The 15,565-nt window shown below is 56.8% G+C and overlaps 5 protein-coding genes across 8 annotated transcripts; 2 read left to right on the top strand and 3 right to left on the bottom strand.

Annotated features, from left to right (window-relative positions):
- Positions 1–515: 515 nt before the first annotated feature.
- Positions 516–1,972, bottom strand: Igflr1 (IGF like family receptor 1). The gene is given in 8 exon segments (XM_005081880.1): positions 516–636; positions 638–670; positions 672–781; positions 912–1,112; positions 1,375–1,435; positions 1,437–1,512; positions 1,515–1,559; positions 1,909–1,972. Coding segments are annotated over 8 exon segments (711 nt in total).
- A 308-nt stretch (positions 1,973–2,280) lies between these two features.
- Positions 2,281–4,394, bottom strand: U2af1l4 (U2 small nuclear RNA auxiliary factor 1 like 4). The gene is made up of 8 exons (XM_005081806.4): positions 4,257–4,394; positions 4,032–4,119; positions 3,638–3,704; positions 3,497–3,546; positions 3,321–3,419; positions 3,012–3,145; positions 2,801–2,896; positions 2,281–2,522 (listed from the first exon to the last, which is right to left on the bottom strand). Exons 1-8 carry the CDS (start codon positions 4,298–4,300, stop codon positions 2,438–2,440), a joined length of 663 nt encoding a protein of 220 aa, XP_005081863.1. The 5' UTR covers positions 4,301–4,394; the 3' UTR covers positions 2,281–2,437.
- Positions 4,395–4,471: 77 nt separating this feature from the next.
- Psenen (presenilin enhancer, gamma-secretase subunit) lies at positions 4,472–5,645 on the top strand. Of its 2 annotated transcripts, none has more exons than XM_013121818.3 (4): positions 4,472–4,633; positions 4,707–4,877; positions 5,144–5,248; positions 5,369–5,645. In XM_013121818.3, exons 2-4 carry the CDS (start codon positions 4,817–4,819, stop codon positions 5,506–5,508), a joined length of 306 nt encoding a protein of 101 aa, XP_012977272.1. In that variant the 5' UTR covers positions 4,472–4,633; positions 4,707–4,816; the 3' UTR covers positions 5,509–5,645. The 2 variants fall into 2 exon arrangements, with proteins under 2 accessions (XP_012977272.1, XP_012977271.1); XM_013121817.3 differs by having other exon boundaries at positions 4,490–4,633; positions 4,735–4,877.
- Positions 5,646–7,535: 1,890 nt separating this feature from the next.
- Lin37 (lin-37 DREAM MuvB core complex component) lies at positions 7,536–12,615 on the top strand. Of its 2 annotated transcripts, none has more exons than XM_013121807.3 (9): positions 7,536–7,618; positions 10,303–10,378; positions 10,571–10,618; positions 10,941–10,970; positions 11,046–11,131; positions 11,216–11,388; positions 12,088–12,228; positions 12,317–12,390; positions 12,472–12,615. In XM_013121807.3, exons 2-9 carry the CDS (start codon positions 10,305–10,307, stop codon positions 12,551–12,553), a joined length of 708 nt encoding a protein of 235 aa, XP_012977261.1. In that variant the 5' UTR covers positions 7,536–7,618; positions 10,303–10,304; the 3' UTR covers positions 12,554–12,615. The 2 variants fall into 2 exon arrangements, with proteins under 2 accessions (XP_012977261.1, XP_012977259.1); XM_013121805.3 differs by lacking the exon at positions 7,536–7,618 and adding an exon at positions 7,974–8,276.
- A 5-nt stretch (positions 12,616–12,620) lies between these two features.
- Positions 12,621–15,548, bottom strand: Hspb6 (heat shock protein family B (small) member 6). Of its 2 annotated transcripts, none has more exons than XM_040735529.1 (3): positions 14,945–15,548; positions 13,680–13,802; positions 12,621–13,605 (listed from the first exon to the last, which is right to left on the bottom strand). In XM_040735529.1, the coding sequence occupies exons 1-3, from the start codon at positions 14,996–14,998 to the stop codon at positions 13,438–13,440; spliced, it is 345 nt and encodes a 114-aa protein (XP_040591463.1). In that variant the 5' UTR covers positions 14,999–15,548; the 3' UTR covers positions 12,621–13,437. The 2 variants fall into 2 exon arrangements, with proteins under 2 accessions (XP_040591463.1, XP_005081867.1); XM_005081810.4 differs by lacking the exon at positions 14,945–15,548 and adding an exon at positions 14,562–14,923.
- Positions 15,549–15,565: the final 17 nt, after the last annotated feature.

Below are 15,565 nucleotides of genomic sequence, written 5' to 3'. Positions count from 1 at the left end.
TATCCACTCAGCCATCTTGCCAGCCCTGGTCTTTTGTATGGTGCTGGAGACTGGTGGACGCTTCCCACTTGACACATGGTTGTAACCAAGGAAGCCACAGTGGCTGGTGAGGCCCCCAGTCCAGATTAGAGGGCCAAGGCTAGAAATACAGCTTTGTTGATACCTGCATGAGATCCTCGGTGCCATAGAAACAGGCAAGGTGATGGGCACGTGGTAAGTAAATGCAGGAGGGTCTAGGAATTCAAAGTCATGGGACTCAAGGCCAGCTTGGACTATGTGGAATGCCGCGTCAAAATCAGGGTCTGGAGGCATCAGCAAGTACGCTAGTGTCCACCTTCATGCGTAAGTTGAGTGCAGACGGATGAGTGACTCCAGCGGTGGCTAAGTCATACGGTCCTGTTCATACTGGGCCCCATCAGGATTATACTTCAAGAAGACCCCTTTAATGAGGATAGCAGCCATTGGCTTCAAGGGACGTTTTATTGATAGAGTAGTAAGCCCCGGCAAAGCCTGGCTTAGCCAAGCTGGGAGAGCACTTGCAGTACATCTGGCCGTCCTAGCTGAGCCAGGTGTACGCCAAGCTGTCCCAGAGTAGCAGCCGGCTCCCTCGCTACCACCATCTCTATCAGGGCTCTCGGGTGAGCGGGTGGGCCGCAGTGAGTAGGCAAAGGTATCTTGCAGCCAGGTGTCATGTGGTACCATAAGCCATGCTCCCGCCAGGCCCAGGCTCAGGACCCAGCAGCGTAGTCAGTTCCTCCAGAACGTACCAGACCCTCAAGTTCTGGAGAACCAGGGAGGAGTCAAGGGGAGGGTTTGGAGGCCATCTTCCCTCCTGGCAGGGCTGCCCCCTACTAACCCCGGCTTGAGAGTTGCAGCAGAGGTGTCTGGCCAGTGTTCCTCCTTCCCGGTACCTCCCGGGTGCCTGGAGAGGACCAGTGTGCTGAGGTACTGAGGTCTGCAAAAGGGACCACTGCCAAGATGGGCGGGGACAGCACTGAGGGCGGGGCAAAGGCTGGCCTGGAGACCTCATCCTTGGTTGTCTGCCCTGGGGTGCTAGAGACTCCTGCTTCTTCAACTCTCAAAGGGCAGACATCCCCGGGAGGGATGGGCTTCTGAGGAGAGGTTTGAGAGGGGGATGAGGACTCATCAGCCCAAGCCTCACACCCGTAGGTCCTTAGTAGAGCTACTTCTGCAACCCCTCCCCCCACCGCCCACGCCTCCCATCCCCTTAAGGCACGCCACTTGGGAATTCTGCTGTGGCCCCCTCCATTCCCTTCAGAGAGGCTCCCCCACTGGCCCCAGCTTTGCCCATAGAGCCTGCAGCAGCCCGCATCACCTCCGGCAAGCCCTGGCCCAGAGCCCAGCCTCAAGCACCTTTCTCCATTGCTTCTGGGTTCTACCATGGCTCTCCATGCATGTGGGACTTGTGTCTGCTGCTGCTACGGAGGCTACACAGCTCTGTGCCACTGGGGTTGCTATACCCGGAAGAACACTTCTTGAAAGGATGTGCTGGGTATCGCCAAAGACATTGAGTCCGCGGTTTTCCATACGCTCGTAGTCTAGTAGGAGACATGGGCTCCAGAGGTACATCTTAGCACAGGACTTCCCTCCAATGCTGGTAGACTACTCCTCTCTAAATCCACAGGAGGTCCCACCCCTTTCCCCGCCCACTCTACCAAGCACTGACCACGCTGTAAAATCCACCTAAGCCCTTTCTGAGTCCCACCACTCCCGGGTAAAACTGGCTCTTTGTGTCTCTTCTAACTCATCCTTTCTGCGTGGGCTTAGTCCAGTTTTACTTGCGCTAAGACCCAGGCCCACACTTGCTAGTTGCCCTCATCTCTGCACCGTCTAGAGCTCTCCAGGATAGGCAGGAGGCTGCAGCACCTATCCTCAGGGTTCCGGTACTCTGGCCGCAGAACCGAGAGACATCCTGAACTGTGGCTGTCCAGAAAAGACATCTGGGCCCCATCTCGGCAGAGCCTGCCACCTGAGGGCTGTGGCCACAGGACTAACCCTCCGCAGATTCACCGGCCACCTCTCTCCCGCTCCTTAACTAGTCCCATCTGTTAGGAACCCTCTAGGCCACCACAAACGGGCAGCTCTCCCCGAAAGGCACCTAGGATGGACAATCTAAGGTTTGGGTACAAAAGCAGTCCGACTTAGAGTGCAGACCCAAACTCCAAGCCTCCTCCACAGCTGTCCAAGGTATCTACTGAGCTCATGGTGGGCGGGCACCTTTTCTTAGATGTGGGGGTGGAAGGACACCACAGACCTCAGTTAGACAAACTTCCTAAGCTTTATTAGGGGAGGGGTGGGGGGAGGAAGTTCCTCTGTCTGAAGCCTGGCGACGATGGAGTTGGAACGTGGATTGCTCCGAGAAGGGGTCCTGGGCAGGACCATCCCTGCCCGTGGGTGACGGCCAAGAGCACCAGTCTCAGAAGCGACCATGCCGGTGGTCTGGGGAGCGGCGTCGGTTCCTTTCTCGGGGACGGTGGCCTGTATGGGATCTTGGGGGCGACCTGGGAAGAGGAGTGGACAGAGATGACCGGGAATAGTTAGGAGTGGTGCAAGCATTCTTCCAGGTATAGGATGGCTGTTAACGCCATTTCAGGATCGGTACACTCTAGGGTGGGTACTCAGGCTGGTCTTGGGTTTGGAGTTCACACTGTTTTGGGCACCGGGACTAAGGTACTGCTCTCCAGGAAGGGCTCAAAAGCCTCGGACTGGTATGCCCACAAAAGCAGAATCGGAGTCATCTCAGGGTAGAGGAGGACTTGGCAAGCTGGACCGGAGGTACCTATGCCTGGGTCCTCGCCCATAGAGCTGCCGGCGCAGGTTCCGGGAGATGGGTCGTAGGTGCATAAAGTTGCAGAAGCCACCTCGGGTACATTCCCTAGGGACGGACGGACAGACAGACAGACAGAGGAGGCCATTATTACTGACAACCCCCTACCGGACACTCAAGCACCCGAGACTCCGGTGCCCAGCCCGCTCTTCCACTAGCGTACCCCATCTCGTACTGACGGCAGCACGACTCTCGGAAGTCGGTGACAGGAGACAGCTCCGCATGCACGGCCTGCCCGTTGAACCAGCGGTTATTGAGTTCAGCCACAGCCCGCTCTGCATCCTCCTCCCGGCGGAACTGAGGGGAAAGGAGGTGACCATGGGCTGTGGAGTTCAAGATCTTCGGGGCACTGGTCGGCTCTGAGGCCGGTCTCGACTTAGCGACAAGTCCTCAGGCGGTGAGGACTCGGTGGTGGCCATCAGGCACCGAAATGCTTCCCCTTCTGGGCTCTAAGCAGGGGGCAAACAGGCACCTTAACGTAGACATTGCCCACGAGGTGGTCCCCGAGGTTGTCACACACGTTCATCTCTTCAATCTCTCCATACTTCTCCTGAAGCTCCGTGAAGACCTCCTGCGGAAGACGGAGAGAGCGGCTCAGCTGGGGTCTGGCGCACAGGGAACCCAGCCAGCCACCCTGGCGACTCTCACCTCAAAGAAGTTATCATAGTGCTCTTGTACCTCCACGTCGCTCACGTGACCTGGAGGCGGGGGACAGGGGATGGCATGAGGGCGCAGCCCCCTGGGGGCCCGTCTATCCCAGCCCCGGGAGCGGTGAGGTCCCTTACTCACAGTGGGATCCATCTGCAGTTTGGGCCGTGTTCTGTGGGTTCCGGTACAAGTTGAGCAGCACTATGGTCTGTGCAAAACGAAAAGAAGCCTGAGCTCAGATCAGAAGGCGGGGCCGCAGGCAGGCCGGGGAGTGAGCGGGATGCGAACCACCGGAGTCGGTCACCCGTGCCTGCCAGCTCCTAGGAAGCCACTCCGGGGACGGGCAAGGGGCGCGGTCTGTGCGCACGGAGGCGGGGGGGCGTGGCCCACGCCCTGCGAGAGCGGGGTCTACCCGGAGGACCAGGTCAGAAAGCGGGAGGGTAGGATTGATTGGCTTTAGGACTCCGGAAGGGGCGGGGCCCCGGGATGATGGGCAGCGGGGTGAAGCGCGGGGAAGCCCGAATCTGGCTCTCACCTGGCTGAAAGTCGGTTTGTTGTGAAGCCGGGAGCACCGGTCCCCGTGCCGGCAGGCCCCAATCTTAAAGTAAAAAGAGCAGTTAACCCTGGAAGAGGTGCAAAGACAGAGGTAAACCGAGGGCCGGGAGCGCCGGGCATCCCACGGACGCTGCCCCGCCCGCCCGGCCCGCAGGCACCCGGGGGCCCCGGCTCCCCGAGAGGCCACTCCCTCCACCGTTCTCACTTGTCCTTCTCAGTCCCGAATATCGAAGCTAAATATTCAGCCATTTTTTTTTTAACCCGGACACTCCAACGCGCCTGCTCCCGCGTCACTTCCGCTGCCCGGGAGCCCTGGGAAGTGTAGTTTGTCCCAGCCTGTGCCGCGACTGCGCACGCGTGCAGGAGTCCCGCTTGCCCTCGCTCCCCCCCCCCCCTCCGACAACCGTGCGCAGGTTCCCTAGCGGCGGCGCTTGCGTACAACGTAGCCTGCAGGGGAGATTTTTTTTTTTTTTTTTTTTAAAGAAAAGAAAAGACTACAAACTCCGCATGAGCCTTGCGTCTCCCGCAGACGCCCGCAGTTAAAGAGAGAAAAGGAATCCCGGAGGGAAGGATAAACTCCTGGTGAGTTGGGCGTTGCCTCCTCGCACACCCTAGCTGGACGAGGCACTTCGGTGCTAACCCTCCTGGTGGCAAGCCCTCCTCGGTCTAATCTGTGGTCACAGGGGCGTGGTTGTTGGTGATCTTGCGCCTGTCACTTGGGTCTCGCTCCGAGGACCCTTAGGAGCACCGGGCTCCAGCGCAGCTATGAACTTGGAGCGGGTGTCCAATGAGGAGAAGCTGAACCTGTGCCGGAAGTACTATCTCGGTGAGGCCGATCCCCCTAGGGTGTCAGGTGGTAGGGGGGGGCCTTGCCTAGGGCGCCCCGAGGCTGGGGGACGTAGGGACCTGGATTCGTGGATACCCGGGTCCAGAGAAATCCTTCCCGGATCCGTGGACGAGAGCCGCAGCTCCCAAGCCCTAGCAGCGGAGGTCTCCAACTGAACGCGGGAGGGAGAGGACCTTCCAAGGTAGGGATCTGGACAGGTCCTCGTTGCCATCTGGCCAAGTGCGGATATTTTTTGTTCCCCCTAGGTGGATTTGCGTTCCTGCCTTTTCTTTGGTTGGTCAACATTTTCTGGTTCTTCAGAGAGGCCTTCTTCGCCCCAGCCTACACGGAGCAGAGCCAAATCAAAGGCTGTGAGTTCTAGGGCAACAGGAAACAAAACAAAAAACAAAACAGGCCAGGGCGCGGTTGGAAGGTTGATGGTGGTGGCCGGGGTGGGGGCCAACTCTCCCCACCCATGTTATTCTTTACAGATGTTTGGCGGTCAGCTGTGGGCCTCCTCTTCTGGGTAATTGTCCTCACCACCTGGGTCACCATCTTCCAGATCTACCGGCCCCGCTGGGGTGCTCTTGGGGACTACCTCTCCTTCACCATTCCCCTGGGCACTCCCTGACAGCTTCCCAAGCTGGGGATGCGTTCTTTCTGCCAGGATGGGCTTCTCGGCCCTTAAGTTTTTTTTTTTCCCTCAAACCCTGAAGACTGTCCGGCCCCCGTTTTCCATCTGCCCCAATAAATGACCCTAACTTTAAATACTGACTTCTTGGGTTCTTTTGGAGGTAAGACGAATAAAATGATTGCCAGTATTCAAAACCACTTACTGAACGTGTCATGTGCTAGGCGTAGTGCTTCACGTATTGTATGAATTTTTGTCTTACTGACGACCACTCAGACCCTTCCGAAATAAGAAATAAGAAGTTGCCTGCTTAGGAACCCTGTCTAACAGGCGAAGAAGAAAGGAATGACGCTCCACTCCTCGGGGCTGCTGTCCTGTACTGGTAGATGTGATTTTCTTTTTTCTTTTTTTGGTTTTTACGAGACAGGGTTTCTCTGTATTGTTTTGGAGGCTATCGGTCGAGCCCGGCCTCGAACTCACAGGGATTAAAGGCGTGCGCCACCACCCTGCGGTAGTCGTGATTTTAAAAACAACAACTTTCTCAGCCGGGCGGTTGTGGCTTAATCCCAGCACTGGGGAGGCAGAGGCAGGCGGATCTCTGTGAGTTTGGGGCCAGCCTGGTCTACAGAGCGAGTTCCAGCCAAGACTGTTAACATAGAGAAACCCCGTCTGGTGGTAGGGCAGGGACAACAAAAAGACAAACAAAAAATCTCCATGCTCTTAACTGCGATGTAGTTCACTGGTGGTGAACTTGTTCAGCTTGAGAAAGATGCTAAGTTCAATTCCCACCAGGACAAACCAAAGAAGACACGTTGGTGTCTTAGTATCGTCTGTCGAGGAAGAACTCAACTGAGCCAAGACTCTGGAGGTATCTACAGCAAGAGAAGTATCTAAAAGCTTTCTTAGAAAAGCTTCCCCGACTTTCCTTTTTCATTCTTCCTTTATTTTTAAGTGTGTGTGTGTGTGTGTGTGTGTATTAAAGTATGCGTGATTTAATGCAGGTGCCCGTGGAAGCCAGAAGAGGGCATCTTACCCTCTGGAACTGTAGTTGCAGACGGTTGTTGAGTCACCGTGTAGGTTGGGAATCAAACCTGGGTCCCCTTGACCACTGAGCTTATTAACCAGTGAGCCATGTCTCTGGCCCCTTGATCTTCATATTTAAAACTTCATGATTTTGAGCCGGCCGGTGATGGCACACACCTTTAATCCCAGCACTCGGGAGGCAGAGGCAGGCGGATCTCTGTGAGTTTGAGGCCGGGCTGGACCGATAGCTTCCAGAGAAACCCTGTCTCGTAAAAACCAAAAAAAAAAAAAAATTCATGATTTTGGTGGCTATAATCCCAGCACAGGCATGGAGATTTTTGTGAATTCCCAGCCAGACAGATACCCAGTCCCAAAACAATAAAATACAATTTTAGCAGAAGGTCTAGTGAGATGACTCAGTGGGTAGGGGCACTTGCTGCCAATACTGGCCTGAGTTTGATCCCTGAATCTTGTAAGTGGACCTGTGACCTCTACAGGTGTGCTATGGCACATGTATGCCCCTTCCCATCCCCAGCCCCTCATAAATAAGTAACAAACAAACCGCCCAGCAGGGTGTGGTTTTGTTCAAAGCCAGCTTGGGTTACATACAGTTTCAGGCTGGACTGAGCCAGAGTGAGAGGTAATAAATAATGATATAATAAAAATCTCAGCTCTTGCCGGATGTTGGTGGCACAGGCCTTTAATCCCAGCTCCCGGGAGGCAGAGGCAGTCGGATCTCCTCGAACTCGAGGCCAGCCTGGTCTCCGTAGTGAGTTCCAGGACAGCCTCCAAAGCCACGAGGAAACCCTGTCTTGTAAAACTGAAAAAAAAGAAAAAAAAATCTCAGCTCCTACCTCGATGTTGCCTATCACTATTTTAGGGCACACTTTTAGTTCCTATTACATTTCACTTAGAATTTTGGGCGTATTTATTGATTATCTTCTATTCTGCACAAGATAAATCACATTAGGTCAAGGCAACATTTCCTGTTCTGTTCATTGCAGGGTCCTCACTGTCTATCCGGATGAACACCCAGCACTCTTAACATTTAAATGAAAGAGATTTTGCTCAAGAAAGACAGCAGCAGGTAATTGATGCCCAGAGAGCTCTCTGTAAGAGAGGAGTCAGTGCAATTCCAGATTGGTCTTCCTCTTAGGGATCTCGGCGACAGCGATCTACCGTAGTTAGTTCAAAGCTATAAATGGATCTGTTGACGACACCAAAATACAAAACTACAAATCCCGAGAAGCCTTGCCCTCTTGCGTCCCACAGTGCTCCGCGCGGCGCAGGCGGTGTCACCGCCTCGCTGAGCCTCGGAAGTTTGAATTGCACGACTCCCACTCCGCCCCCCGCCCCCCCCCCAGCCCCCAGTTGCCTGGGTTGTCGTTGGTTTGTTTCCGGAAACGGGGCCTCGGGGAGGTGGGACTTAAGGCCGGAGAACCAATAGTACAGGCTGTCAATTGGCCAGCGAGTAAGACTGACGTTTCCATGGACTAATGGGGGGCAGCGGCTGCCGCAGGGGCCCGCCTGCAGAAGGGACAGGAGGGAAGCGGTGGCCGAGGCAGCCGCGGCTGGACTGGGCTCGGGCCCGAAGGCCAGGGGGGGGGTACCCAGGCTTACCTTTGACCTTCTCCTGCCCGCCTCCCGCCTTGGCTTGCGAATCCCGCCCCTAAGTTCTTCTGATCCAGCGACTTAGACCCGGACCCAAACCATGTTCCCGGTAAAGGTAAAAGTGGAGAAATCAGGTGAGAGCTGGGGAGCCGGGATCCCCGAGGGACGCGGGCTGTCGCGAACTCTGCAGCCCATCTGACAGACGCACGGAGCGCGGCCGCCTTCGCGCCATCCCGGGCTGTGCCCAGAGTAGCTTTTGAGGTTGAGCAGTGCTGGTTCCGGCTCTGTGGTGGTCGTAAGACTTCGGGTCCGGAACCCCCTGGTCCTAACTAAGAAGGGTCCCTTTCTTGTTCTACCTCGGTTCCCCATTTCTGGCACAGTGGCCAGGAGTCGGCAGTTGTGGGGTGTGACCCAGAAGTGCAGGGCATCCGTTCCCAGTTGCTGCATTCCAGTAAGCTAGGAAGTGTGGTGGACGGACGGAGGAGCAAGCCGAGGCTCAGGCAGAGCCAGGGAGGAGCGCTAGAACGGCACGGTCCAGGGCAGTGAGGAGGGCGGTACAGAATCCAGGAAGAAAAGGTGGTCAGTAGTTAATAGTGATGCGGGGCGTTAAATGGGATAGGTGTTATGGAAGACAAGACCGGGGGATGTATAGGTGCAATTCTATCCCCAGCCCTAAACATAAGTAAAGCCAGACCCTGGTGCGGTGCTCCCTGTAGTCACAGCTAATCAAACAAGGCAATAACGGGATCCCAGGTTATCAGGGTCTGTCGGGCATCGTGAGACACACACGCCATGAGAAAAATACACACGGTGGGAAGAAAAGGCAATTGGAAGCGGCTATGTGAGGGAATGGCCGGTGGAACCAAGGGAGCGGTGGGGAGGCCAGGGTGGCCGTGGGGAGGCCAGGGTGGCCGTGGGGAGGTCAGGGTGACCGTGGGGAGGTCAGGGTGACCGTGGGGAGGTCAGGGTGACCGTGGGGAGGTCAGGGTGGCCGCGGGGAGCCCAGGGTGGCCGTGGGGAGGTCAGGGCGGCTGTGGGGAGCCCAGGGTGGCTGTGGCAATGACGAGATGGAGGAAAAGAAGTCCTAGGGAGGAGGAGAAATCTGTGGGTCTAGGAAGGGACTTTTGACCTTTCCTCTGAGGAAAATGTATAGTCTAGGGAGGTTTTTGTACCGAGGAGTGAGTTGGTAAGGATGTACCACAAAATGCCAAAAACAAAACAAAAATCCGACCTACAGTCCAACAACAACAAAACTTGTGAGTTGAATAGTAAAGGCGGCTGTGTGTTGGCAAACGCCTTTCACCCCAGTACATGGAAAGCAGAAGCAGACACATCTCTGAACTCAAGCCATTTTGGTCTGTGTAGCAAATGTCAAGCCATCCCAGGGCTACATGGTGAGAGAAACGGTACTTTCTAAAGAGTGGAAGAAGCCTTGTCACAGTATGCAGCTAGGACAGGGTGAGCTTGGGAACGCCAGGCTGAGTACAGACCCCGTTTTCTGGGGTCAGGGTTGTAGACTCCTGAAGGGTTAGATCAAAGCCAAATTGGCTGTTTTTATTTATTTTTTTCTTTGCTTGGCTTATTATTTGAAACAGGGTCTCATGTAGCTGAGGCTGGCCTTGAACTTGATCCTCCAGCCTCAGCCTCCAGAGTGCTGGGAGAGCAGACATATGCCAGTGTGGCTAGGCATGCCTTTCTTTCAGGAAGGAGAATGTGTAGGAGCTGAGTGGGAGGGAAGGGCAGGGTAGGGAGGGGATCCATGGGTAGACACTCAGGCAGCCCAGTGGGCTGAGACCAGGAAGGGAAAGGAGAACCCAGGAGTCCAGGAGCCTGTGGATTGGTGGCTCACTCTTCACGGTGGGAGTCTGGGAAGCAGGGGGGGTGGGGGGGTAGGTTTAGAGTGAGTCCTAGCACAGGACCAGTGGAAAGATCCAGATCATGCTTTCTTAAGGTGGTGTTGTGTTGGCAGAGAAGCTAACAGAATGAGCGGTGGTGGCAGCCTCACTCTGGACCCCTGCCTAAGGCTCAGTTACCCCAGTTCTGTCTGCAGCCTGTCTCTCCGCCGCTTGCCATGCGCTGGACCAGACAGAGGACTGCCTCTCACAGAGGCTGTGCAGTGTGTGCACGGGACTGACCCTACCCTGTGCCTTCTGCCCCCAGAGATGGAGATGGCCAAGGCCCGGAACCAGCTGGATGCCGTTCTTCAGTGTCTGCTGGAGAAGAGTCACATGGACAGGTTGGGGTCTGGTCCAGCCTGGGGGACCACAAGGGTGGGCACTGTGTTTGGACTCTCTGATTGTGGTGGGGACCTACACGGGAGCCTTGAGGCTGAGTTAGGGAGAAAAGCGTTCCCTGGGGGAGACAACTCATTATCATCAAACTCTGGGCTCTTGGCACCCCAAACCAATAGTGCTTATTTTGCTCTCAGGGAACGTCTAGATGAAGATGCTGGGAAGACACCCTTGGATACACACAAGTAAGGGTTAAGACCCGAGAGTGTGGGTTAGGTAACTTTTCCCTCCTCTGAGTCCTAACCATGTCATGTGAGCAGAGATGCCTATGGAGTAAGTGGCTAACACCTCGGGGTTGTTCGTGGGATACAAGACCTGAGTGGTACCAGTAAACCCCAGGATGCCCATTTTCGTTTGTTTTCAGTGCTAGGGATTGAACACCCGGGCTTTTGCCCATGCTGTGCAAATGCTCTATTGCTGACCTGCATCACCTCCGCCTTGGGGTGGGGGTGTTGAGCAGGCGTTGATTAAAGGCCCCGCCTGCTGATGCCCTGTCTCTCCCTGCAGGGATTGCTCCATCGCTGCCACTGGCAAAAGGTGAGGTGACAGGCCCCGCCCACTCAAGGTTCCGGGCCCCCAGCTCTGGGTCTGACTCTCCCCTTCACCATGCAGGCCATCTGCCCGCTTCCCCCACCAGCGGAGGAAGAAGAGGAGGGAGATGGACGATGGGCTGGCCGAGGGGGGTCCTCAGAGATCCAGTGAGTAGGCAGGGGCCCGAGAGGGTGGGCATGGAGCCAGGGACTAAGTAAGGGTGCTCACTCCTGTCCCGCTCACCACCCCAGACACATATGTGATCAAGCTGTTTGACCGGAGTGTGGATTTGGCCCAGTTCAGTGAGAACACACCATTGTACCCCATCTGCCGTGCCTGGATGCGCAACAGCCCCTCAGTGCGGGAGCGAGAGCGGGAGCGGTCACCCAGCTCACCGCTGCCCCCTCTGCCTGAGGACGAGGAGGTGGGATGAGCGTTGGGTCCTGCCCCAGAGGCCAGAGAGAGCAGTGGGCGGATAGGCTCAACCCCCCCCCCGTTAGTGGTAGCTAGGTATAATCTCTGGGTCCCCTAAGTGAGAGTCAGGTAGGACACACAGCTGTGTGTCATTAGGAGAGGAATATAATGTGGGCAGAGGTCATTAGGTCGGATAGATACGGCTTCCCGGGGAACAGGAATTCCAAGAAAGGACTAAGCAGGGATCTTTAGTGCAAACAGATGCCTTGGTAAGCAATGGTGGACCCTGTGGGCGGGGTGGAGGGTAACGGGGTTTGGAAGTCATCTGGCCTAAGAGGATAGACGGGGATCCCTGGAACATGATTTTATTTGACCCTTGTCAGGATAAGAGTGGATATTATGCCCCATGGACAGTAGCGTAAGGCAGGCATCTTGACCCCCACCTTGGGCTGACAGGTGTAGATGGCATTCCCAGGGTTTGGCAAGGGTAGACAAGGGTTCTCAGGCTGACCAGAAGACCTGGTCCCTAGAACAGGAAGACCATCCTCTAGCTGGTAAAGGTATGTGTCCCTCGCTGTGAGCCCTCCAAGTACAGGTTTCTGGGCAGACCCCTCATGTCTGTGTCACTGGGAAAGGTAGGAGGGATGACGTGGACTCTCAACCCTCTGCTCTGACTCTTGGGCCTCACAATGGGGCTTGGTCTCCCTAGGGTTCAGAGGTCATTAACAGCAAAGGTCGTGACGTGTACAAGCTGCCTCCACCCACAGCCCCTGGACCACCTGGAGATGCCTGCAGATCCCGAATTCCGTCCCCACTGCACCCTGAGAGCCAGGGTACCCCCGATGATGAAGTAGGTATACAAAGCTGGCCTGGAACTTCAGGGCATGGTGTTGGCAGGCCGGGGCATGGCCACCAAGCTGGGGCTTTTGTCCATGCAGCCTTCCGAGCCTGAGCCTTCTCCTTCTACGCTCATCTACCGCAACATGCAGCGCTGGAAACGCATTCGCCAGAGGTGAGCGCCCTGTCCCGCTTGCTCCCTGTCTCCGAGTCCTCTGCAGCAGCTGCTAAATCCTCCTTTACCTTACCGCCCTAGGTGGAAGGAGGCATCTCATCGGAACCAGCTCCGTTACTCAGAGAGCATGAAGATCCTGCGAGAGATGTATGATCGGCAGTGACGTCCCGGCCCCCACCCAATAAACCTGCTCCTAGCCCATTCTTCCGGCCCAGACATAAGGCAGCTGATGAATCTCTTGTGCATTTATTGGGGGCTGGTTGTAGGAAGGGCATGAGGTGACAGGGTGTGACTGACCTTGCAGGTTGTTAGTGTGGAGGTGGTTGCCTAGGATACCTGGCTGCAGGTGGGGGGTCAGGACAAAGGAACTTGAGGGTTCTGGTTCATTGGCCTAGAAACTGGGGGAGCTGGGGTATCTGTACAATTTGACTTTGGGGGTTCTGGTTGGTTGGGAATAGACTTCCAAGGATTGGGAAGTGGGAACCGGATTCAGGAACTCAGGCTCCTGGAGTCTGAAGTCAGAAAATGGCCTAGGGGCAGAGGAGAGTTAGGTTGCAAGGACAGGGTCTAGAGACTGGTGGGCCAGGCTAGAATGTTCTGATGTGGAAGGCTCATGCAGTCTGGGTCAGACTGGCTAGCCCACGGGTCATTGTGGGGAATTAGGAGAGGCCTGGAGCGGAGGGGGTGTTATCTACATTGTACTGCGGTGTCAGTGTGGGTGTTCTACAACGTACAAGTACAATAGGGGGCCTGGTGGTGGCGTCAGTCAGGTGGGAGTCTAGGCCAAGGCGGGTGTTGTTCCTAGAGAGGCGTATGGGAGGGGCCTGAAGGCTGGGGGGGGGCGCCGGGCTTAGAGGGCGCCTTGCTTACTAAGGCGGTGCAGGTGGGGTTTTGGGTGGAAAGGGCCTAGGGGACGACATCTAGACTTGCTTGGGAGGAACTGTCTTGACAGCGATTGGGACTTCTGGCTGGGCAGCGGAGTCAGATCGGCTTTTAAAAGGGAGCCCCAAAAGGCTTCCCAGGTTCGGTCCTGGCATTCCTGGACCCCTACTTGGCAGCAGGTGGTGGTGGAAGTGGGGCTTGAGGCGACACTGGTGTGGCCTGGATGGATAGGACCCCCTCAGGAGACAGCGCCGAGGTCACAGCTGCAGGGTCCACACCGGGAGGCAGGAGGTAGCGGCGGTGGAACTCTCGAGCAATGAATCCATGTTCATCCTGGGGAGGGAAATGGGCTTGAGCGTCCCACCCTCCTACCCAGCCCCGCTGCCCCACCTGGCCCGCAGGCCTACCGGGCGCTCCTCATGTCGTGCGTGGACCTCCACATGGCCGCCAACCACCTTGACGGAGATTTCCTCCGGTGCGAAGTGCTTCACATCCAGCAGCACGGAGAAATGCCCAGGGTCTGCGGGTACCTGCACACAGCGGGCGAGGGCTGCCATGGGGTAGGCGCTCAGCTCCTGGGACTCGGCACCCCCTGCTCCTTGTAGGTTCCGGTGCTGCTGAGTCACCAGAGCCTCAAACTCAGACGCAAAGCACCGGCTACCTCCCTCCCCTTGTAGACACTGGGCCCGCCCTCCTCAGCTCCCCATTCTTAGGGTGACCAAGTTAGCACCCTGTACCCCACCGCATGTCACTGGCTCCACAGCCATCGCCCCTCCGCTACGAGCGAGACCTCCTATTCCTCACGGTGCTAGCAAACAAGATGCCATTTCCCCGTCTCCAGCGTTCTGGGGTCACGCACGGGCTCTCCCGTGCCCTCTGCATTTATGGGTACCCTTCCCGGCTTTAAAGTACCCAAGACCCACTTCATCGGGTCACCTGACCCATCCAGTTAATGCGGCATCACCACACACAGCCTTAAGAGCTTTCCAACCCTCCAGGACTCACTGTCCTTTTCCCCAGGTCACCTGCCTCCTTCAGTCCTCCTGAGATAGGGACCCAGTCCTTCCACACCCTCCCTCCCCTCACCCCTCCACCCTTAGGGCAGGCAACAGTAGCCTAGCCTCGTCAGGACGCCACACTCAGAGGACTCCCAGTGACCCTCTCTGAAGGGTGGCATTCTCCCCTAAGCCCCAGACCCACAGACATTCCCGCAACCCTGCCCCGGGGCCAACCAGAGCGCCGCTAGTCTTTGTCAGTAGTTGAGTCGTCCCTCTCCCCAGGCTTGGCACCTGTGCCGTGGGCAGCGCCACACTGGGGGCGCGCAGATAGTAGGGGGCGATCGTGGCGGGGCACAGCGAAGCCAGTTCAGCCTCCAGCAGCCCCTCGCCGAAACGCTGGTCAAAGAGGCGTCCCGGAGCGGCAAAGCCAGGTACAGGAGCTGAAGCGCGGCGCAGCCAAGACGGCTGCACAGGTACCGGGATCTCCATTCCGCTCCTCCGCTGCCGCCCTGGGCTCCGCAGTGCCCAAGCACACGCACCCTCCGATTTATACTGCGCCCGGTGCGGCACCCGCGGCGGGCCTCCCAGGGACACTGGGATCGAGGCCAGACTCGGCCATTGGTATGCCTTATTTAGAAACTTCAATAATGACTTGGCTAGTTATTGTAACTTGCCTGCTGGGTGCCTGGAAAAGGACACCAGGGCACTGTCATTAGGTCTTTTTCCATTTCTAGAAGGGGAAGCTAAGGCTTAGGAGGACGCAGACCCCCTTATAGGTGTGGCGAGCCACTGTGGCAGTTGGGGAACCGCCCCCCCTCCGAGAAGTCCACCAAAGTCCTCTTGATCCATCTCCGCCCGGCTGGCAACTCCGAGGATAACGCCCCACCCAGTCTTGGTACCAGATTCCTGGAGAATGCTGCAGGCACGCCAGGCTGTGTCAGGAGGACACAGAACAGACCCTGTCCCAGCGTAGGTCGGGCCTAATTCTGTGCCTCTGACTCAGCCTCGGGTGCTCAGCGGCCGGGGGGGGGGCGTGAGCGTGAACACTCCAGGTTGGCCCCCAGGGGCTGCGCGCCAGGGCCAGAAATAGCTCGTTTTGATCCCACTGCTCCGGCCGGGTGCCCAGGTCTGGCAAGGAGTGAGACCAGCTGCTCCGTAACAAGAGGAAAGTGGTTAAGGTGACCGCGAGGACGGGCTTGCCGGCCCAACTGATGTGGCAGAGCGAAGACAGACGTGCCCGGTTAGCCCTGCCACAGCAGCGAAGCCGGAGCCCGGCCTGAGCTCCCGGAGCCATC

Source organism: Mesocricetus auratus, unplaced genomic scaffold, assembly GCF_017639785.1.
Source record: "Mesocricetus auratus isolate SY011 unplaced genomic scaffold, BCM_Maur_2.0 Super-Scaffold_100046, whole genome shotgun sequence".
Taxonomy (NCBI): Eukaryota; Metazoa; Chordata; class Mammalia; order Rodentia; family Cricetidae; genus Mesocricetus; species Mesocricetus auratus.
Note: the sequence above shows the minus strand (reverse complement) of the source record. Positions and strands in the feature narration are given on the sequence as shown.